This window comes from Amphibalanus amphitrite, unplaced genomic scaffold (assembly GCF_019059575.1).
Source record: "Amphibalanus amphitrite isolate SeventyFive unplaced genomic scaffold, NRLGWU_Aamphi_draft 000397F_arrow, whole genome shotgun sequence".
In the NCBI taxonomy this organism is placed as follows: domain Eukaryota; kingdom Metazoa; phylum Arthropoda; class Thecostraca; order Balanomorpha; family Balanidae; genus Amphibalanus; species Amphibalanus amphitrite.
In genome coordinates, this window is record NW_024881891.1 from 556,170 (window position 1) to 580,121 (window position 23,952).

Below are 23,952 nucleotides of genomic sequence, written 5' to 3' on the forward strand. Positions count from 1 at the left end.
ATGATGATCGTTGAGAAAAAGTAGGCTAATAATACGCAGTTGAGACATCGATTCTGTACATATCTGAGCTACAAAGTGTTAGGAACTGGGGTACTATGGTTACGATGCTAAAAAGTCATCTTCTATTGGTTTGTTGCTTCAGTCGCTATGGAAATTACAGGACTTTAGGTTTATAAGCATACCACTGAACATAACTAGATTAGGTACAGGAAATTAGCAAATTGAATGCACGTGGGTGTTTTGCGTCAAAGAATTATGAATATTTTTCAGTTGATGGGGTTCAGTTGATGTTTTCAGATTTAGTTTTTGGCTTTTAAAACTGGTTATTGTTATATCTATTTATACTTATTGTATTTATATACACTGTGGTTATATCAATATGCATTTGTGATCTGTCCATCCACAAATACTTATTGCTACTTTAGCTTGCCTGCTATCCTGACAAACTTTATTTTTTACCCTGTAGGCTGTGGATGTCGACCGCGCTTTGTACTGTCGCACTTCAGTTTGTAATGCACAACAACTTTGTTAACGGGTAAAGGCTGTGAGAAAGCCTCTGTATCCAGTCTGCAAATTATGGCAGTTTCAATGAGATCTTGTTGGTGCAGGCTTACCTATTCAGCTGGTTCGGATTTGGTGCGGTGCAGATTTGGCTTGGTGCAGTGCGGATTTAGTACCTCAAGTGCGGTGCAAAATTGGCTAGGTGATGGACATGACAGACCAGACGAGATAGATGAGGAAAATAAAAAAAATATTGTTAGAGCTTCAGCATAACGTAATTCAGTGTGCTCTCGGGTCTAAATAAATGTGTGATGGTCAGAACGGACTACCAGTGCTGGTGGTCCCATCAATCACGTGGGTTGGGTCTCCCGCAAGTTCGCACTCTTTGCACTGTTACAACACGAAACGCACCGCTTCGCTCTGTGAGGCGCCTGTGGTAGAGTGAGAGAGATGAGCACGGCCGATGAGAGGGATTAAGATTTGTACGGCCGATAGGAGTGCCAGCAAATCACCGCTGGCTGCTTCAAGCAGTCAAATGCGAACAATTTATCGGGTAGGTACGTTTGACGCAACTAATAGGTTGCGTTGAAAGAAGCTGAGTGCTGCATTCTGCTTTCTGCAGCATTCGTGAATCAGATACGCTCGGCTCATGTGATCATTTGGCATTGTCGCTCGGTGGTAGGTAGGGCGAGATGCGCATTCCGCATGGCTGATGGCAGGCCTTGAGGACCACCACTTTGCCGCAGCTAAGTAGTCAAATCCGCTGTGAATGACTTGCCTATCAAATGTGTTGTTTGATACAGCTAATGACCTAATGAGAAATGCAGAAAATGCATGCATGCGATGGACCCATTTGTTGCCGTTCATATTTCTATTTTTGTAACTGGGGCCTTCACAAGTTGTCAAGCCGTTTAGCTAAATGGCAGTGTCGACACCATTAGGGTAGCCATGGTACATCGCACAATAATCACCCTGGATGAATCGCCAGGGACAGGTATTAGAAAGAATTATCGTATTGGTGTGACATGCTTTTTGTTCTAGTCTTGCAGTGCGTATCTCTCGTTTTATTTCCATACTACTGAGACAGCAGGCTTGTGACTCATATCAATAATTTGAATGGACTCAATGGAGGTCAGTGCGGCTTTCAACTGGTCAGTTGTGCGGGTTTGTGTAGATTTTTTTGTACTCTAAGCCAGCTTTGGTGCGGATTTTCTGTCTCTGTTTGAAGGATTGGTGCGGATTTTGAACTTGGGCCGGTGTGCCTCGTCGACCTGCGAGCCATACTTTGCAGACTGGCTCTGTATAGCCTTGAGGCTTGAATTTGATGCAGACATCAGCAGCCTCAGAATATACTCTGTCACTATTTGTTTGTGCTCAATTGTGCTTGGTATACTGAGAAGAGATAATTCCCAATTTTGACTTTTTTTAATCAGAATAAGAACACACCAAGAGACCCCCATTATAGGGTCCAGTACAAGTTAGTTTCTATAAAAATGTGCACTCTAGAAAGCTATTTAGGTAGTGGTTCTTTGTAGTGCTTAGTATATTCCCCGTGAAGAGTGAACACTCTTGTACGCACAATCATAGTTTGGTTTGCTGGTGATCAGGTTGTGCAGCACAGACAGCTTGATTTGGACCATGCTCATTCTAGCTGTGCCTGCTCGGTGCAAAGGCTCGCCACTGGTTTTTGTCCAGGTCCTGCTGGACGATAGCTTAAAGTTCTTCGATCAGGATTAGGTCCAGATTGTAGTCGGGCAACACCTCTTTCCTTCAGAAGTCCGGCTGGTTCGACTTGCACCTCCGGTGGGCTTTGGTGGAATGACTTCCAGCTGCTTTTATCTGGGTGATTTTTTGTCACAGTCGGCTGATGCCCCGATCTGGTGCAATCAGCAACGCTGCCAGCAGTCGTATATTTCTACTACAGCCAGCGCCGGACTGTGCGGGCAGATGTTGCAAGCCGATCAGCTACCAGTTAAGGCAGATATGGCACGCCATGTCATCTGTTAGGAGCATGCCAACTAAGTGTTTGATTCCGCTCCCCGAGCTCGAAGTCTCTGACCTCAACTTTGCGGCTGGCCGTTTGGAAAGACACATTCTGTGTGAAAGTGGCCATAGCTCGGCGACCGCTGATCCGAGGTCAGTTCGCGACCTCATGTTCCGCGGCCAAGGACCAAAAAATGTAGGAGTGCAGCCAGGACTGTTATCCCCTAGGAGTGGAAACGATTAGGCGCCGGATAAGTGTCGTTATGGGGAGGGGACAAAACTTTTGCCATACCCTGTAGTCTTATGTGAAACTCATTTGGCTGCATTTTTAATCAGCCATCTTCTATGGTAACCGAGTGGTGTTCTTGATTCTGTGTTAATGTTAACACCGTGAACTGTTGGTATGCGCCATTATCTGAGCTGTGCCACTGTTCCAGGTTCGATAGCTAACAGCTCTACTTCATCAAAATGGAGATAATAGAAAGAAATGTGAGCTCTGCCCATGCCAAACCGCCTGCACTAACAACTCAAAGAGGATTCCCGGAGCCACAAAAACTAGCAGTAAGTAGGTACCTGTGTTGCATGAATATTTTTAACATCGACTATTGCTGTACCAATGAAAGTAATTAAAGGTAGTGTGCCAGCTTTCTTGGACCGTATGGAGTTAATGGCCCAGATAAGGAGAACCGGATTTTTAGAACTTATCCATACCTTCAAAACTCATGGAAACGTCTTAAATTCTTCAAATTTTGAGTACCCCAGTGCGAAATTCGCCCCGACGGGTTGTCGGTCGTACCCCAACCACATTTCACACCACTATGAACAATAAATGCACACACTGAAATCGCTATTACCGATATGCTCATCCAATCAAGTTTCGATAAACCCGTTCATCATCTCCTGCGGTTTCGAACACGCCTGTTAGGTGGCTTCTGATGCTCGTCGAGGTCGGAATTTCCAAATACGCGTGGTGCGTCGGGCCGCGCGCTCTGACTTCGGCCAAGAAAAATGCGTCAGCTGATCATTGTCATTTCTGCCACTTGCGTGTGGTGAAATGGGGTCATAACTTATAAGACGGCTTTTTCATATCAATTATTTTACATAAAATCATATTTCAAACCATAAATAATGTTCGACAGCCAAATAAAAGAAACAATACCAATACGGGCTTACAGTTTAAGGCTCGACATTGTGTTGTCTACGATTAGACAGCTGATAACTCATTCCCGAACGTCGTATGGTCGTAACACTATAATGACCTTTGCTTATTGTCACAAGTGCGCCGCATTCGCGATTGTTGCCCGACGCCTGTTTGCAGGTGAGCCCACTATAGTTGTTACTAGGGTTACCCGCGTGCTCCGCAACGCTAAGGGGGGATTTTTTGACCCGTGGGTTGGTCTGTGTCGATTTGGTTGGTAAATATCCATTTCGTTCGATTGCTTTTTGAGTTGACGGCCAAGCATTTTGTAAGAAAACAAAAAGATACATCGCATCGAGGTGCCCGTGTCGTATTATCATGCGTTCTACTTTAGAATGGTTCGGAAACTGGCGTGAAGTCTTTTGAGGACCATCGATGAATTTCGGTAAAAATGACTATGTAGTGGTTTGAAACATTTGCATTTTTTAGAATATTGTTGCTTGTCATGCAAAAATGTTGGGTGTATCTTCGACAAAATTGAATGCTCTTTCAAACAGTACCAGTTTCAATTGCGAAACATATCAGGTTATGCAGCAAAACCCGTGTAATTAAGAAAGCGGCACATCATCGACAAAAACCATTTTCTCCAGCGATTTATACCACCTTGTCGTCGATCAATTAGCTATTCACAATTTTCCCATGAGAGACGGTACATTTCTCTTGTCAACAGGCGTTGTTTCAACTCGCTCCGTTTAACGGTCACCTAAAAATAAAATTAATTCCAAAATCCCTCAAAAACCGCAATTTTTCAAATAAAAGTGCCCTCTCCGGTGCACGTGGCGCGTGCTATCCTCTGCATTGCACACCATTCAATAGCCCGTTCAATTCTGTACACGATGCTGTTTTCCCCGTGCCGGTCGGACCCCTGGTCACCAAGATATTGCACGGGAACTGGACCCGTGTCGGCCAAAATTAGCCGTTTTCGCCCGATTTCGCACGCCGATTTATACATGTAAAGTCTATGACGCGAATTTGCACTTTTTGAGCACGCGCCACGCGCTCCCTATCAATCCGATCGAGCTGAGACCCCTCAAAGGCACGTCGCGCATCCTTGATCTATAAGTTGTGCAAATTTCACCGGGCTAGGTGCAACGGTCTGGCCTGTAGTCCACGCAAAGCACCACCAAGTCGGGACCTCGGTAACGGACAGACGCACCCTCCTCAAATAGTAATAGAGATACATATCTAAAAACCGAAAAACTTTTAGGCGAAAAAGGCACTATTCCAGGCCCATTTTTGATTTTTTTGCGATATTAGGTAAAAACAGAAGCTTCTTATCCTAGGAAAAATAAAATGGGAAATCTTTCAAAGGTGGCACACTACCTTTAATTAACGAGCCTATTTAGATGGGCCTCAAGTAGTCGCTTGAGAGGCTTACAGATAAATATGCGTACCTTTAATCTTCTCAGACTGTTGATAATCCCAGTGCTAAGCGGTTGTCATAAAAAGAAAAATCATGGTCGTTATTCGCTAATATGCTAAAACGAGAGAGGCATCAATAAAGTTTTGGTGGCTTATCCAAACCCAATCCAAACCATAGCTGATCGGAAACAGGTGCGGATGTTTATCAGGGTCTCTCTCGGCTCAAGCCTTCATGTACATTCATGATTAGACATCCATGTAAGTCGTCCTCTTTGTGCATGTAATTAATGAACCGTCGTGTGAGTGGTGCGTTCTTCCCCCCGCTGCCTGTCCGACTTTCCGTCGGTCGAATTCGATCCTCGTCGCCTCGTCGGCGGGAGGGGGGAGGGGGTGGAGGTGTCAATATCAGTAATACCGCGACTGTTTCATTACCAGTACGATTTTCGTCCTTGTCGACACCGATGGGCGAACGAACTGAGCTTGTCTTCGAGCTGCTGATTCGGTGTTATTTGTATATTGAACTGTGCGATGTAAAGCGTATATGAAGATTCGATTCTAGCTACCCTATTGTGTTTGCGAAAACCATGAGGGACGTCCCGTGAGTGCTTATTGATACTGACGGTATTATTTTCCAGGCCGAATCAGATGCCGATCGTCCCAGTTCCGGGAGGAAGAGGAGCCTGTTTGCGCGACAGGCAGAAAAGCAAAGGAGGGCAGCACCCCCAGCTGCGTCACTTAGCGCGTCCGATCAGTTCACTTCAGGTGAGCAGCGGCTGGCCAATGGCCGGTTGTGTTTGCAATTTCAAGGTTTTTTCCAAATCCATAATAGTTGTCTTCGAAAATTCCTACTTAATTTGCTAGCTGTCCTTGAATAATAGAGACCATAATAAATACAGATCAGCCTAGGTTACCACCAAATCTAGTTTTCTCACCGGTTTTTGGCCCACTTGTTTTTCATCCCTAGTCTTTCTCAACAACAACAAAAAAAAAGTGCTGTATTCTGTCTCAAAGTTGTGGGGCACCGCCCTCACGGCCCCAGAGTTGGGGGGAGGGGAGGCTGCCTCACTGCCCCCCCCCCCGGTTTCCCGCGCCTATGGTTATTCTTGATAACTTTAAAATTTGAAAACTTTCGATAAAATTATTTGTACACTGTACACTTACTTTGAGGATAAGGTGAAGTAATGAAACTGTATATCATGTTTGGTGTTAGGTTAAACTGTTTGCCTGGGTTCAGTGAGTGATTAAACTGTTTGCCTGGGTTCAGTGAGTGATTAAACTGTTTGCCTGAGTTCAGTGAGTGATCAAACTGTTTGCCTGGGTTCAGTGAGTGATTAAACTGTTTGCCTGGGTTCAGTGAGTGATCTGTTTGACTGGGTTCAGTGAGTGATTAAACTGTTTGCCTGGGTTCAGTGAGTGATCTGTTTGACTGGGTTCAGTGAGTGATTAAACTGTTCCTGGGTTCAGTGAGTGATCTGTTTGACTGGGTTCAGTGAGTGATTAAACTGTTTGCCTGGGTTCAGTGAGTTAGCATGGTTACGGTTCTGGTCGGTGGAGCCGGGTCGATCGCTAGAGGTCAGTCCAAGTCTGTCTTTAACACCCAAACGTCCATTAGTGCATCTCTGCCGGCTCCTGTTCCAGTAAACCAGCGGTCTACGGTAGACGGTCACGGGGCTAAATTGTTTCTCCCGGCTCTGTAGTTGGCAGAACAATCGTAGATGCATCCCCGAATAGGGAATAACCAGGACATGTCATGTCTCGAATATGAAGTGAAATGAATTTCCGCTTTAGATTAATCCATTCTTGTTTATAATTCAGTGATGGGCCTCAACCTTTGCATTTTTGATAAACCTCATTTATTTGCCGATAGGGTAGTGTGGGGTAATTTGAACATATTTTTACGTCTTCTCCGTTGTACCAAATTCCAGCTCAACCCTGGATGAGGAAAAACTGCTTCAGTAGCGCAAGTGTCACTTGCTTTCACCATGCAAGCCTCGTTTTTGGACGAGCCGAGCATACGTTGAATAGCATAGCCTCACTTCTCCACCAAGCCACGGTGTGTTCAAATTGCCCCACCGTGGGGTAATTTGAACATACTGCCTTTACCTGTCATAAAAACGATAGCCTCGCCAGCACCGATGTTGTTTGACCCATAAACAAATAGGCAGAACAATTCTAAACATGCCTTCACTTGAAAAATCAACACAACGACAAAAATAACAGTTGCATTGCAGAGTAACAATATCTGCACGATGCACGCCGGTCAGTTGACAGAATTCGCTTCTCTTCAATTAAAGGGACTTTACCACATGCCGAGATATCCCTTTAACATTAGCACGTGCATTTGGGAAATGGCTTCGGCCCGCCTCGGCTCAGGGGTAGCCAGTAACAGTTGGTAGCATTAGGCCAAATGGGCGCTCAAAAACTACTACCCCATAGGGTTTCCATGTTAAATCGACCTTTTTCAAGCGAGCCTCACGCGTAAGCTAAAAGATAAAGTGCCAATATTATTGTGGGGAAAGGTAGCTTCAAGCCTCCTCTACAAGCTTTCTATCTAGCATTTTTCGATGCGGAGGCCATAACAGGTCCAAAAAGCATTGGGCGCTGCCCAAGGTACCAAAAGCCCCTCCATGAGAGCACAAGTTCCTGCGCATGCGCACATTGCCTCAACCCTGTACTGGCGTACATTAGTGATACTGCTCACCGACTCGGTCAGCCAATCAGCGTCCCCGATTACATTAATAGATGTCGCTAGCATCACGTAAATCCTGCTTGCGAACACGTTTTAAGAATGAAACAGCTGCGCCATTTCCGCCTTCCATTGATTCCTTCCATCTTAGTATCAACTATACGCTTTTCAACTAACTTTAGACTAAGTTTTAAACTATGGTCAGTATGTTATTTCTGGTACATATATTTAAAAAATAACTGCTTTATGAATTTGGTTTTACTCGTCAGAATAGAATACTCTATTTTTTCCATATTCAAAAAATATATCACCTACCATGTAACTCATCCAGGTAAAATGGGCGCTTTCCGCGTCGTTGGTGTACCCGTTGTTCTATATACCCTGCCTCGGCTAATGTTGAAGGTATTTGGGAAACGATTCGGCCCTAGGGCTTTTTGATTTTCCCAGACAAAGTTTTACTGAATATTCTGAGCGGAAGAACCAATTTCAAAGAAGATATTTACGGATTGTGTGTTCACTAACAGCAACAGCAAAAGTAAGTGACTGCGTGTTTACATACTTTTGCTGTCAACGTAATTCAACTAAACAAGGTTATCGTTCCAATGCCAATGTATTTATTGCTGCAGAACATGGTCGGAATAATCATTATTTCTACATAATGCACGCAAAAAAAAAAACGAACAATTTAAATGCGTGAAGCATCTTAACGTGCCACAATGAAACATTTGATATTGTTCCAGCTGGGATCCAAGACGCGTTTCCGTTTGATTCAGCGTTACACCCAATTTTTAGTTTTCCTCACGGTTTCCTCACTCCTGCTGGACTCCATATCTTTATTCTAACTTCTGGCGTTTCACCATCTTCATCCTCAGCTTTTTCATTTAGTCCCCCAGTAGTATGCGCCACCGGTTTTGAGCTGACGCCTATCACTCTACCGGAGCTCTCAACAGCCGTGCGTCACATGAGTAGCTCCAGGGCTGTTGGTATGGATGGTGTGTCAATTTTAGCTGTGCGTCGCTGCTTCGCCGTTATTGGACCATTGCTGCTTCATGTGATTAATAAGTCGATTGTTACTGGTGTGTTTCCTGATAGCTGGAAAATAGCTTGTGTGGTCCCTATTCATAAGGCTGGCGACCGTGGTGTAGCTGGTAATTACCGGCCTATCTCTTTACTGCCTGTCATGTCTAAAATCGCTGAGCGTGTAGTGTGCACCCAGTTGAGTGATTATTTGTATGACAACCGTCTACTGAGCGCATGTCAATACGCTTACCGCCGTGGCCACTCCACGGAGGACGCCGTACTCGACGCAGTATCGTGGGCCGTTGATAAGATCGACAACGGTGAGCTCACGTCGATAACGACGATCGACCTCAGTAAGGCCTTCGACAGTGTTGACCACGGCGTCCTCTTGAAGAAAATGGCATGGATGGGTGTGCCTTCACATTGGTTCGACAGTTACCTAAGCGGACGGGGGCAAATGGTACGAGGTGGGTCCAAGATCTGTCCTGTGAACTTCGGTGTTCCTCAGGGATCTATTGTGGGACCTATTTTGTTCAGCATATTTGTGGCAGATCTTCCGGGACATCTTCCCTACGGCCGTTTGGTTTGCTATGCAGACGACACGCAGCTCCTCGACAGCTCGCCGCCAGACAGTGAGAGTTATTGGTGACCATGATCAATACGCTAATGACGGCTGTGCCATTTTCAAACCCTAAATAAGGGGGAAGTAGGAATTTCATCTTTCATACTCAACGCAGCCTAATAATGAAAAACACAAAAAAAAAATAATCACGGTGACTATAAATATGAACATAGTATTAATATAATATTAACACAATATTAAGATTAAAGTGTAAAATATCAAATGAATATGATATTAACTGTTGCGCCGGTACGGCATGTGGTAAATCTCTTCCCAGTTCCCAACCTTGGGCCACGGAATATATAGTCTACGACATGGAATGGACAGGAGCTTCGATTAGCATTGCCACGTGTGTAACCAAAAATCAAGGATTTTGCCGGATGAATATCCGGAGATCCGGAGGATGCGGATGAATTTCTTTCCACGTGGTTTACATTTTCATATATTTTCTTAACATTTCATACATTTTTTCTTAACAATCGTCCGAATGATTCGTCTTCATTTTCAAGGGTCAAGTTGTGACTGTGACGAAATGGTAACCGTATATTTTATTGGAAACTTTTAGCACACTTTGTTACGGGAGCATTTATACATATTCATTGCATTAGAGTTTTAACATTGGTCTAAAATTAAATGAAATTCGATGACATTCGTCTAAAATTTGATGAAGATGAGGAAGTGCGAGCACTCGCGCTCTACTTTCAGGGTCCCAGGACTATATATAGCCTTGGTCCCAGGGCGTATCGGTTCCTACAAAAACGGTACGTCCTTCCCCATCCTCGAACTCTGCGGAGGAAGATGGAAAAAATACAGATGCGACCTGGCTTTCATGACGCTATCAGTATCTTGGCTCTCCTAAAAGAGAAGTTCGCCGGAGCAAGTGCCAAGGACAAGCTGTGCATCATTTCGTTCGACGAAATGCAGCTGAAACCAAGGTTGGCCTACCAGCGGGGTGATGACGTCATCGAGGGCTTCACTGATCATGGCTCTCTCTGCCGCGCCAATGCCTGCGCCGACCACGCCTTGGTCATGATGGTGCGGGGCGTCAGTGTCACCAAACGCTGGAAACAGCCCATCGGTTTCTTTCTGAGTTACGGAACGACCAAGGCCGTTGTGCAGCAGCAGCTGTTAACACAATGTGTCCAACGTGTAACAACAACAGCGGGATTCACTGTGCTAGCTACAACTTGTGACATGTCAAAGAACAACCAGGCAACCTACAGACTGCTCGGAGCTGCGGAAACCGGCTTGTTCACCGTGGACAGGCACGAGGTTGCTGCTCTGTATGACGTGCCTCACATCTTCAAATGCATACGAAATGCATTAATGAAATACGATATTGAAGTAGACGGTGAAGTAGCCTCTTGGAGTCATTTAGAAACACTCTACGCACTGGAATGCGCTTCTTTCCCACGGGCTGCTCCAAAACTAAGCCAGAAACACATCAGGCCAAACAGCTTTGAAAAATGAAAGTCAGCTATGCCCTACAGGTGATGAGCCGGACAGTAGCAGCAGCAATCACACTGCATGCGACCCACGGCAAGCTCCCGCGCACTGCACTCCCGACTGCTACTCTCCTGCTGCGCCTCAACGACCTGCTCGATGTGCTAAACTCTTCCGCCCGGTTCGACCCCTGCTCAAAGCGACGCGCGATATCCAGCCTCCATCCAGCAACGGCGGGAGAACACATGCAGTTTCTTCAGGAGAGCGACGCCTGGCTGCAGCGGTGGACTGACGGTGGCGGCGCCAGCATCGACTCCATTCGAGGACTGCGACAAACGATAAAAGGCGTGGTGAAAATCTGGGACTTGTGTCAGGCTGCTGGGTGCACGTTCCTGTGCACTCGCCGCTTAAACCAAGATCCAAGCTACTGAAAATGAAAGAGTTTATCTCGGCAAAAATATATATTAGGCACATACACGGTGCTTGTGTACCTACTTATAATGAAGAAACATTATGACAACGTTTGAAACGTTTAACACAACCCCTCATCTAAATGCATTCATGAAACGTGAGTGGGCCAATAAAGGCAACTAGTTTTAACTGTAACAAAAAAGCACTTCTGGGCACGTAAATGGGGTAAATGTGGTAAAATGTGGTAAAATTCGCCACCCCATATCGCCTCTACCGGAAACCCGTTTTAACCCCCGAAGGACATTGGCAATAGAGCAGGATCGTTCATGTTTATCAAAACAGCCGGCAACTTTCTATCGCAGCGAAATGTTGGCTAGGACGAGAGTCATTGCTTTCACTGACTATGACAAACCTACTCGAACGGATTTTCACCTAGGAAGTTACCAAACGAATGTTGAAAAATACATCAGCACCATGAAAAAACCTTACCCACCATCCTCAGCAACGCCGCCTCCCGCCGGCGTCCACAGGAAAAGGGCGGCAAACGAGCGAAGTTTGAATTGTCAGAAGTGATTCCAGACAGCAACACCTGATTAGAATAAAATGCACCTTCTCATATTGCCCCGGTACCCCGACGCCCCGTTATGCCCCACCTTCCCCTATTAGTTATCGGTCTGGCAACTATACTTTCATCCTCGTAAAGGAAGTAACCACAGCGAATCCGCACGACTAAATCATCAGGTCGCCAAAAACTCGGCAGTTACAGGAAATCTCGATCTTGTCCATTCCATGTCGTAGACTATATATTCCGTGCTTGGGCTGTGAAAATGCAGTTTTATTCAGGGTATATTGAATTAGGGTTTTATTCACCTCGGTTTTTGGCTACGGACCTCGTGCCTACCGGCACTCGGTCCTCCGCACAAAAACCTCGGTGAATAAAACGCATCCAAATTTTCCCAGCCCCGGTCGGGAATATATAATCCCACCTTCTAAAATGTTGTTAAAACCAGTTAAATTGTACCCGACTTTATAGATTGGATGACCAGGAACACTGTTCTGGCATTTATTTTTCATTAAACATCTTAGGCTTCCCATATTCCAAACACAAACTTTCAAATATGTGACGTCACAGTCCAAAATTACCTCCTTCCCCAGGCCACATTACTGTCATAAAGCTGATTCTTTTTACTCTGTAGGCACCACAACAAAGTTCAGACCAAGTTTTAAGCGATTTTTCAACGAACAAACCCATTTAAATCAGAATGACTAAACGAGGTGACGTCACACTAACGGTCGCTCCATGTTGAAGATAGGGCCTTGTACAAGGCCCATTTTCAAATGAAGGGAACGAATTTCTTCAACACCAAGAGGCCGCGGGGGTTGCAACCTAGATAGATAGTGGTTTCTGAACCTCGCCGCAAGCTTGGCTATCTCAACTCAAACCCCATGTTAAAGGTGGGATAGTCCCTTTAACCGAGAACGTCTATCATTTTTGTTCGACAAAAACTCTCCCAATCTTACTGCATCTGTTATAGTGGTGCCAATCGAAACCTGGATATTTGGAGTTCTGATTTTGTCCAATGTCCAATTCGGAATTGGTTGGACAAAGGTAGCAGACTGGACAACATTGGACGATGGCTTGCTACACTTCAGCGCTTTTGATAAAGTAATCGTGCATAGCATTGATTGGCGCATGGAAAGCTTGTTAGGCTCTAAATATAATGAACACTTTTCGGCTGGTAAAATTACATTATAAGCAATTTAAATGACAGTTTTGAGTGTTGATTAATGCGTGATTTTTGGACATATTTGGACAAATGGCTGACTTTAACATTTTTGAACGGAAATCAACGAAAATGCCGGACATTAGACGTATATTAGACGTAAAGTTTATAAAACTGGCATCACTAATCTGCTACTGCTTTGGCTCGAAAGTATTGGCAAAAAAAAAACTGGGAGCGTTGTTTTTTCGGAGCAATCACTGTCTTCACTAAAATTCTCACACTATGTTCAAATTACCCCACGCTAAAAGTTATTTTGCCATATTTAAAAACAGGTTTCAAAAGCAAATTTCTTGGATTGAAGGAACTGATTAGGTCATTGTACAATAAAAGCCGTGGCGTATTAGGCGCTAGCAATGCAAGATTTTGCGCTGCAATGAAGTTGCAATGACGTGTTTTTAGGCGTTTTTACTTGCGAAAATGCTTTTTTACAGTGTGCGTCAACATATTCATTCCCTGAAACTTTAAACCCCGTTCATATGACAGCCCTTTTAGTTACGATGATTTCCCTCATTGGTCTTATTGTCATGCCACTTATGGATTTTCCGTAATTTTGTGTTTTTCACACTATGTTCAAATTGCCCCACATGTTCAAATTACCCCACCCTACCCTATGTAACCTTTGCCCCAGTGGGGGGGGGGCATATGTTACCACCCTGTCGCGTTTTTTGCGTGTGAATAAAAAACCGCGGCGCGTAGCGCCGCGCCGCTTGGAGTAGCTTTTTCCACATCAATTTTGGACAATGTGTGAAATTTTTGACCCCAGGTTATGTCAGGTCAGGTCACCAGATCAAGTTAACCCTCGCCCGTAAACGGTGTTTTGCCACCTTCGCCCATGCAGGGGGGGGGGTTGGTGCGACCCCCCGGCGTTTGAAAACGGAGCGTCGTAGAGCTTAGCGGAAAAGACCAACGGATTGCTCTCAACGAGATCTCGCGATTGGTGGTATATTTTTGGTCCTAGGTCAACATTTGACCTACTTATGACCGGTCAAAGGTCAAATTTTCGGGAAAAATCTAACTTTTTCAGATTTCCGCGCCGATTGCGGCAAAACGGTAAGAGATATCGACTTGAAACCTTCACTATCGTGATCCTTGATCAATTCTCTATCGTTTGGTGTGTATTTCGATGTCATAACCCTAAAAATGATGCGTTGGGAGCATCGGAAGTCTGCAAGGTCATTTGTGCATTGGGTCACGTCAGGCGTGTGACGTCACTGACCTGATCCTGACCCAAAATGAACTACAAGAAACAACCGACGATGCCTGAGATGGATAGCAAATTCGAATTCAGGGCATTAAAGTACCCCGAAAAGGCATACAAGTGCAAGAAGTCATTACAGGTCAACCGAGGTCACTGACCTTACCTTGACCTTTAGTAACCTTCAAAATGTCAACGGACATTGTGCCAATGTCAAATCAGTCAGTTGTGATTCTAAAACAATCCATCAGTGTGTCAGGTCAGTCGGCATTTATACCAATGTGAAGCAATCTCCAATTTAGCGTAAATCTGGCCGGAGGTTGTTCCCTTTATGACGTCATAACTCCGTGACCTGACATGACCTTGACAAAAAAAAATACCAAAAGTTGCGCACAGGATGCCCCAGAGGGTACTGAAATTTGAGCAGGCTATCTGAAACGGTTCGGCGTGTAGCTAAGAAAAACCTCAGGGGGGGATTGCACCAACCCCCCCCCCCCCTACATGGGCGAGGGTTATGATGTTGAAAAATATGCATGGTCACATTGACCATAGACATAGACATAGACATAGACATAGACATTTATTTCGCTCAAGATCCGACAATTTCGGGTTTTCACTTGCGCACGTCCGGTTGGTAAAATTGCACTAAAAATAGGATAACACATGTACCACACACCAACATCCATCCACATAAAATTGGAGACACATGCATACACGCAGCTCAACTCTTTAGTCCGGTTCACGCCGTACAAATCGGTAGAGTGCTTTCCTGAATGAGTCGTGACCTCTTCTGCCCTGGCACACATCATTGTACATTTGTACGCCACTATACGCAAGCTGGCGCCTACCAGTCTCTGTTCGAATGGCTGGTAGTCTCAGCCGATTGTTCTGTCGTGTCTGGTGGTCGTGTCCGTGCCTAAAAAAGCCTAAAAAAGTTTGCAATCATGTCCAGCCTGCAGTGTTTGTCAGAGTAAACTTGGTGGATTGCATGCTGTTATGGGCGCCTACAATTTGTATATCTCAGATTTTTTTATATCCGTGACCTAAGGTCAGGTCAGTGGCGTGACCTTTCCATTATAAGTCAATGGAGAAAAACGAAAATGTCTCTAGATCCGTGTGTACGCATAGGAACAGTCCAAATATTTCAGAATCACAATGATTTGGACCACCCGTGACGACCAAGGTATCTTTTTTGCTGATAGCCTCTAGAAAGGCTATCAGCAAGGAAAGGTCATCCGACTGGTCATTTGAGGCTAAAAACAGCTTTTTGCTAATAACTCTCGATTGGAAAGAGATAGAACGCTGGGGTTAGTCTCATTGTGTTTGTCTTGCCGAGACGCATCGACTGATATGCAACATAACCTTTTCCGGTCAGGTCATGACCTTGACCTGAGGTCAAATTTTGAAGTTGACCTTTCAAGGTCAAATTATAGTTCATTCGACGCGTCTCGGCGAGAGAAACACGATTCTGGCAATAAAAATGCCCTGGCTTTTTTAGTCAAAAGTTATTGTCGAAAAACACTTTTCGTAAAAACAGCTATTTTTGGAGTTTTTGCCCTCTGGAGGCTAAACCGTTGACTTGAGGTCATTTTTGATGATGACCTTACCAAAGAAGAGTTCAAAAGCTATCGATTGCTTTTCCCAGCGTTTTTCTAGCTATTATAGTTCCTGAGATAATGGCATGTTTTCTGAAAAATATAATGACTATTCGCAAATTTTTACCTTTGATGACCTTTCGTGATCCCAATATTGCTCTAAGATGAAAAATGACCGAAATCCTTTCAAACGTACGCATCGAGAGCTATCGACTGCTTTTTACCGCGTCTGTCTAGCCCTCTTAGTTTTTGAGTTAGAGGTGGGTGGTAACATATGCCCCCCCCCCCCCCCCACTAGGGCGAAGTTGGCTGGGACCGCCACTGGGGCGCGGGTTAAAGTTAGTTGCATCTATCTTTACCTTTCACAATGAGCATGTAATAATATCCAGCCGTCGAACGATTTATCCAGCTCTTGTTACACGTAAGGATTGTTCTCGCACGGACGTTTGATGCTTGACAGTACTTATCCGCATCGCTTGGGTATTCGAATTATTATTATTTTATTTGATATCTATTAAGTCAGACTTGTCTTGTACATTTGAAAACAGAGTCCTCCAGCACTTGAAGATATATTTGTTTATAATATATAGTAGGAAAGCGCGGATATAAGACTTTTCCCATATTGGAACTGGAAGAGGCGCCCACGAAACAGTGCTGCCTAGTATACAGCTTACGGCGTCGCCAAAGAAGGCGCTAGCTCCGAGCAAGCCTGATTTATTCTACCACGGGCCGAGGTCGACCTGTGGGATGGCCTGGCTGCCGCAGCTGGTGACGGCGTTGGAGCCGCTGTCGGCAGTCCGGAACGCCAGCGGCTGGATGCGCGTCACGTCCGCCACGTTGTCGCAGAGCACGCGGGCCCAGCTGGCGCGGCGCACCTGCTCCAGCTGCGCGCCCGACAGCCGCCACGGCCGCTCCGAGCCGCCCAGGTCGTAGAAAAAGTTGTCGCCGTGTCGGAGGCGGATGAACTGGTCGCCGATCAGCCGGCTGAAGGTCCTACCGAGCATGACATGCGGTATCGGCTGCTCCAGCACGCCGCCGATGAAGATGTCCACGTCGTCGACGTGTTGGTACACGCTTTGCAGCGCCTCGATGGCCGCGCTGGTCATATCGCCTTGCAGGTCGGCCCAGGAGGTGGCACGTGGCCGACCTGTGGCCTCACGCGCGTCATTGTAGGTGCCCAGACCGTGGTCTCTCCCGCGCTGGATGTTGAGAGCGACTAGATCAAGCCCGTGAGAGGCTCCATCAGCCTCAAACAGGTGCTCAGTGAGGTCTGAGGCGAAGTTACCGTCCAGCTTCTGCGTGCGCTGGGCGGCGAGACCGCGCGCGAGCTGCGTGAGACGCTGGGGGTCGTAGAGGAGGTGTGGGTCGAAGAAGACGTCGCGAAGCATGACGCTGCTAGTCTGGACACCTAGCGAAGAGAACAGGCCGATTGTTCCGGAGACCAGGCTGTGACCGAAGCGCAGTGCCGCCGTGGCGAATGCGTTGGTGATGAGCGCCTTGACTTCTCTACGGTACTTGAACGAGTGGCTGGCACCGCTATCCATCAGCAGTTCGTTGCGAGAGAGATAGTCGAGATCGAGGAGCGTCGGCAGCCATTCGTTATAGGTGATGTGCTGGTACTCGGCAATGACAATGCGTCTCGCCTCCTGGAACAGACGCTCGTCATTCCATTCAGGGTGTTTCGCAGCCAGGACAGCCGCTATGCGGTTGTGCTCACGAAGCCAGATGGTATGTGCCAGCGTCAAACTAACCTGCTCGTTGACCCGCTCATCGCCTGCCTCGAAACATTGCATGGTCGCGTTTGCACAGAAGGCATCATCATCAACGGGGAGAAGCGTGCCGGCCTGCGACTTGAGGCGTCCCCCGCTGAGCTCGCGAAGATGTGTCTGCTGCTCCAGGCTTGACCCGTAGATCTGCGAGCCATCCAGGTAGTGAGTGAGAACATCCTGCTGCTGGGCATCAGTCGTGGCACCACAGGCGGGAGCTTCGGCGGGCAGAGAGCGAACAAAGTCCATACAGCGCACTCCCAGAGGACCGTAGAACGGGTCGTCGGCGGGGATATCGATGGCGAAGCACTGCGGATGCGTGTCGGCAGCGGGCAGCGCCTGGCCGTCCGCCGTACAACACGCGATGCCCGCACCGCCGCTGAGAGTGAAGATGGGCGTCAGCGCCAGGTCGTGGTCGACGAACTGCCCCCACTGCATCACGGAGAGGGTGAAGCGGTCGTCGGCGGCGTCGGAGTCGGTCGTGGCGGTGGTGCTGACGCGGCGGGCGGAGGGCAGCGGCGAGCCGTCCGTCTGCTGGGTGCGCGGTGTGAACACGCCGTCCCCGTACCGGCTCGGCAGGAGACGCAGCATCCCCTGGCCGGCCATACCCAGCTGCCGGTTGGTCGGGTTGTTGCAGGAGCCGTCGGCGGTGCGGAAGGACGGAGAGGAGGGACACGCCGGGGTCGACGGGTCCGGACAGCTCGTCCCGCCGCCGCCGCCGCCGCCGCCGCCACCCGAGTGGCCGCGGCCTCGGTCGCAGCGTTTGGAGGACTCCAGCTGAAGGAGAGCTCGCCGTGCGGAGCTCTGCTGCGCCGGACTGTAATTCTGCGGACGTCTGTGAGATCTTGACGCTCCGCGAGCCACCAATCCACGCTCCAGCAAGCGACTTTCCAAGTCCTTCTGCGCAGATAACACCTCTTCCGCCTTGTATGCATGTATGTATGTATTACCGTCATGGACAGTCTGCACGTGGCCCTTGGTGTCTTCCGAACTCGTGCATTTTGCGGGCTTCCCGCGGCGCCGAGAGCTGATAAGATCGGGAAGGGACCCGGTAGTTCCACCGCTCGGGGGCGGTCGGCAGCAGACTCCGGTGGACTGGTCGGACAGAGTGCAGCTGGTCAGAGACACGCCGGCCGGTGCCACGCGGCACTGTGACGGGGGCAGACAGCGGCAGGTATCGCCGCCGCCGCCGCCGCCGCCACCGCCCGAACCGCCGCCGCCTCCGCCTCCGTGGTGGTGGTGGTGTCTCGCGGCAGCCGCGAGGGATACCACCGCTAGCTGGAAAACAAAAACAAGACAAAGCTCCGTAAGAATCTTGAAGGGCGGCCCAATACTGGAAAAAAGCTATCATAAGTTTTAACTTGAGTTATAAGTAGGCACATAATTTATACCTAACTTGAGTTATAAGTTAAAATGAGTTATACGCTGTCGAACTTACTTTAAATTATGCCTTTTTATTCAAGTTCATTCATTCATTTACGGAAAGCTAGTATGAAATTAGCCCTCAACTGATATTTGGTCTCACGGAATACTCCGATCATTTGAGCCCGCGCCGTAACTTAGCCACCTATTGTTTCCTGAAAACAATGTTACTGGTCCGCGTCGTGCTGGTGGTCTGAATTTTCCATGGAGTGCTGGGGAGGGGGGGGGGGCGTTTTCACGAAACATCGTCTAACTCGGTTCATTGGTCACGTAGCGACAAGCGGTAAGCGGCGTCCCGAAAGGGCGTCGAAAAATTATGACGATAGTACTTCGGTAATTTTTTAGGGCAGGTCAAAGATTAGTTTACTAGAGGTCATTAAAGGCCAATTTCCGCCTATTTCGACAGTTTTTGACAAATTGGAGCATAATTCGTGAATGAATAGGTTTACAGGGCCGCGGAAATGCGCATTTAACTCTTAACATTCTTTTTGGAGTTCGTCCTCAGATTTGATCAAGTTAACACTAACACTACTCGCAGAGGGCAAAAACTCTTTAAATGGATGTTTTTACAGTTTTTCGTAATAACCTTTGACCCAAAACTGGCACGACATTTATTTTGCCGGCATCGTGTTTCCCTGATCGAGCCGCGTCGAATGAACTATTATTTTACCTTACAAGGTGTAGGTCATGACCTGACCGGAAAAGGTCATGCTGCATATCATTCGATCCGTATCGTCGAGCTGAACATATCTGAGGTGTTTTCATCGCTCCAGTATGTCTATCAGAAGTCGTCAGAAACTGGGAGAGCTTTCATGGCTGAGATAACCTCAGTGGCATAAAGTGGGGGTCATGGTTGGTAATTTTCTGATTCAGGGTGTCATGTTAGCCTGCTATCCGATGTTTTAGAGTGGTCGGTGGCTATATTGACTTGTCGAAAAGAGGTGCATTTCAGTTTTATCCCATTAACTTGACTATAATAGATATTTCACAAAATTGGCCTGACGGCTGACCTTAAGTCACCGTTATCAATATTCCCAGATATGCATTTTATAAATGATGCTGCCCTTATCACTGGCTGAAGTTTCAAAACAATCGTTCAGTCGGTGTAACTATGGCGAATACCTATAGGAATTTTTCTGAGGTGAGGTCACTTCACGTGACCTGGTGACCTGACCTAGAACGACCTGGGTTCGACATTTTCACAATATGTGCAGAAACGATACATGATAGGGCGTGTCAAAAATATTGAAAAACTTGCGGGGAGCATGCAAAAACGCCCCCACCCCAGCACGGCGCGAGCTAAGCTTGAATGATGATTTGGATATGCAGTGATGATTTATAAAGTTAGGAGTAAAAAGTTATAAAAGTGAAAGTTAGAAGCTATAAGATATGTCTAAGACATTTAGCGAACAATCTGCCGCTCTTAGGATGCAAAACGAACAGCCGGTAGTCTGTTATATCATGTTGTATGCAAAACTGCTTTGAAGCCTGTCTTGCAGTTATCGCGTCATTATCCGCTCGTCGGGTCCCTAGTATGAAGCCTTGGTATGAAGTATCCGTTTGTCAGGTCCCTCCTTCCGCACTCGGGTCGCGCCCTCCCCCAACTTACCGCCACTGTCAGCCTCATCCTGCCCCTGGCGGCGCTCTGGTCCTTCTGACTGGTGGGTGGGTGGGCCAAAGTAGCACGCCCCTGTGTTGGGGTGGATGGGACACGCCCTCTTATATGCACGGAACCGGCGGCGGGCGCCACAGCTGCGTGCCAAGGCATCAGAACGCGGCGGGACAGGCTGACGGTCCTCGCCAGACATACTTCCGATGAGGAGAATGACGGAGCATGAAATATGGGGAAATACGGATTGAGAATGGCTGATAAAACGCGGTCAAAATTACTTTGAAATGCACTGTTGACCCAATGTTACTTTGGGATTCGATCTCATTTCGTGAAGTGTAGGCTGGTCTAGACGACTGACGATTCGCGACGTCTGGTTTCTGTGATTCATTAAACGAAACGCGATGCAAGCTTGATGCCTTGCCTAAAGGTGAAAAACATCGTAATTCAATTCGTGAGAGGCAACACCATTTTCATTGCAAAAAAAAATGATTGAAAAAATCTACTTTTACCAGCTGACATGGAGCTACTGGGGACCGGTATAATGATTAGAACAAAATGGCCATTATCATTGTGTCAAAATAGACCACCAATTACTTGCTACGTGAAAGAAGTGTTAGTTACTTGCGCATCGTAATTCATTGTCTTACAGGCACATGTCTGTTGAAATCGTTTTGCAGCATTATGCCGCACTTTGCGAAGCTCGACTTTTCTGTTGGCCTGACCTGTGACGCCATTGGTTATGTGAAGGTCATTGAATTTGATATTTTATGAGTGACATTTCAAATTAAGTGATATACCTACCACAGTTATGTACCGTGTGATTATATGATCGCGTGATTTGACGCTTAGTATTGGTCTCCCCCAAATCAAATAAAAGTAAAATAAAAAATGAAAACAATGAAAAATCGGCACGATGACTAAGCGGCGCGAAGGTCAAGTCTGACTCGACATTGCACTCGTCAGCCCAATGTCGAGACCCGCACATGCTGGCATTGTCGGTGCAGCCTCGGGTGTCGATCCGGCGGCGGAAACAGATCACTGCTCCCGTGCTCGTGACGTCAGTGCTAGCAGGTGTCCTCCGCTGCCTCTGTCAGCGATCCCAGACGAGAACAGCTGCGTTTTTATCATTGTCACAGCTCTCCACCAGCCTGATATCCTCTGTCCTGGTTTCCTATCAAACGCACGGCGATTGGGGGAAGCAGTTTTAGGGCGTGCGATTGCACAATGCAGAGTGCACTTGCATGAAATGGATATGACTTATGGCCTGAATTATGTCATCATCATTCTAGCTACATAGGGTAAGCAGCTTCCGGCCCGCAGACCGGAACCCAACTGTTTAATGCCTGTTTCAAATGTTGTGTTTGCTGGTCGTATATACGTATCCTCGGTATATTATATCGGTATTGTATTGGTTCATCCTGCCCTCCATCCGCTTCCTTTGGGTTTCATTGGGCCCGCTCCCGAAATGGCTTCAATTTATGAAAATTGGATCGAGGTGTGGTGATGAATGTTTTTTATGTTTCGTGTGACCTAGCCTGACCTATTCCCGTCCATATATATCCATATGACCCCATTGTACTCAGGCCGACCCTGTGTGACTAGACCTGACTTGTTCTTTCGTGCCGCAGCTGGCCGTAGTGTGTTGGTGTTTGGTATGACCTGCTGACCTGACCTGACATGACGTGACCCGTCCCTTTGTGCCTCAGATGACCGCAGTGTGGTGGTGGACGGCTGTTTGGTAACCTGATGTGACCTATGGCCCCTCTGTGCCACAGATGACTGTAATGTGGTGGTGCTGTGACCTGACCTGACCTGACCCGACCCGTGACCCGTTCCTATGTGCCTCAGATGGCCACAGTGCGGTGGTGGACGGCCCTGGTGTGACCCGACCTGACCCATAACTCGTCCCTATGTGCCTCAGATGGCCACAGTGCGGTGGGTGACGACCCTGGTGTGACCCGACCTGACCCGCGACCCGTCCCTATGTGCCTCAGATGGCCGCAGTGCGGTGGTGGACGGCTCCGGTCTGGGCTCAGCCGAAGAGGCGGCGGCCATCCACCAGCAGAACGCCGCCGCCCTGGCCGCCATGACTGAGGAGGAACGACTTGCATCTCAGCAGCAGCTCGCGACCAGCATCGACCCCAAACTACTCGAGTTCATTCGCAAACGCCGCGCGGCCGCTGCTCCTGAGCCCAGCAAGCGACCTCCCCCAGAGGATGGAAGTCGACTCGTCCCGAGCGACGCTGCTCCGAGCCAGGCCGCAGCCGGACATCCAGAGGGCGAGTCCACAACACAATCGGCGGGGGAGGTCAGTGCTCCTATGGATACGACGCCTCCTAACGACGCGGCGATGGCAGAGCTGGAAAAGGTCAAAGATCAGCTTCCAATCGACATAGACGAGGCGCGTGCCTGGCCTCACATGGACAAAATCGAGCCAGAAAAGCTGCTTTGGATGACTGAACTACCTGCGCCCAAAGTCGAGAACGTGAAGACTGGATTCACCGCGCGGTTCGATTTTGAAGGTGAGATATTGCCACCTGTCGATTCTGCACTTGCATTGCTCTGATTTGTGACCTCAGTGACCCCAGTAATTTGTACCATAAAGCCGGGATGTCGTAGTTAATCAAATCGCAGGTGTCCGTCCCGAGGCCATCACAAGTGGCTAGCTCGGCTGGTTTTTCCTGTTGCGAGGGTGAATCGGCATGTTGAATGATGCAGCGCGATTCAACGGACGTCACATGGGTTAACGACCAACTCCGACAGCAGTGGGCACCTATTATTGGCAGCGGAAATGGGGTAGCAGATTTGGGAGAAATTGTCATTCGTGGGGTATTACGAGTACATATTTGAGAAAGTAAATGCAACAAAGAACCGTCGTAAATCGTTATTCTAAAATAATGTATAAAAGCATTGATTGTTAGTCGTTAAATCAATATTAAGTTTAAATTAGATACACGATTACCTGTAACTTGATATCGATTACACCGCGGATGACAACGACTAACAATCAATGGTTTTATACAATTCTTGAATAGCGATTTATGACAGATCTTTGTTGCTGCATTTACGTTATCAACCTGTCTAATTTCATCGACATATTACATATTCATTTCACTTGATGTGTGCTGGCAATATGTGATATCTTCATCTTCATCTTCATCTTCGTGTTATCGGGGAAAGAGGCACGATGTCCTGTAGGGCCCGTTCTCGCCGATTTCCATAACTTCACTTAGTACTCAGTCTGTTACAGGAGTGGAGTACCAGATCGACTCCCAGTTGTGCATCCAGCCTGTCTTAAAGACGGACTGAGGGCGAATGTACAATTCTGCTGGAAGCCCGTTCCAAATCTTTA

The 23,952-nt window shown here is 47.3% G+C and overlaps 2 protein-coding genes across 3 annotated transcripts; one reads left to right on the forward strand and one right to left on the reverse strand.

The window, feature by feature from the left end:
• The first annotated feature begins 247 nt into the window (after positions 1–247).
• On the forward strand, positions 248–23,422 carry LOC122390489 (RNA polymerase II-associated protein 1-like). 2 transcript variants are annotated; one of them, XM_043383497.1, is made up of 4 exons: positions 248–278; positions 2,922–3,045; positions 5,680–5,806; positions 22,595–23,422. In XM_043383497.1, the coding sequence occupies exons 2-4, from the start codon at positions 2,953–2,955 to the stop codon at positions 23,164–23,166; spliced, it is 792 nt and encodes a 263-aa protein (XP_043239432.1). In that variant the 5' UTR covers positions 248–278; positions 2,922–2,952; the 3' UTR covers positions 23,167–23,422. The 2 variants fall into 2 exon arrangements, with proteins under 2 accessions (XP_043239432.1, XP_043239433.1); XM_043383498.1 differs by lacking the exon at positions 248–278 and adding an exon at positions 959–1,058.
• On the reverse strand, positions 16,354–20,679 carry LOC122390488 (peroxidase-like). Its single transcript, XM_043383496.1, has 2 exons — positions 20,598–20,679; positions 16,354–18,844 (listed from the first exon to the last, which is right to left on the reverse strand). The coding sequence occupies exons 1-2, from the start codon at positions 20,613–20,615 to the stop codon at positions 16,520–16,522; spliced, it is 2,343 nt and encodes a 780-aa protein (XP_043239431.1). The 5' UTR covers positions 20,616–20,679; the 3' UTR covers positions 16,354–16,519.
• Positions 23,423–23,952: the final 530 nt, after the last annotated feature.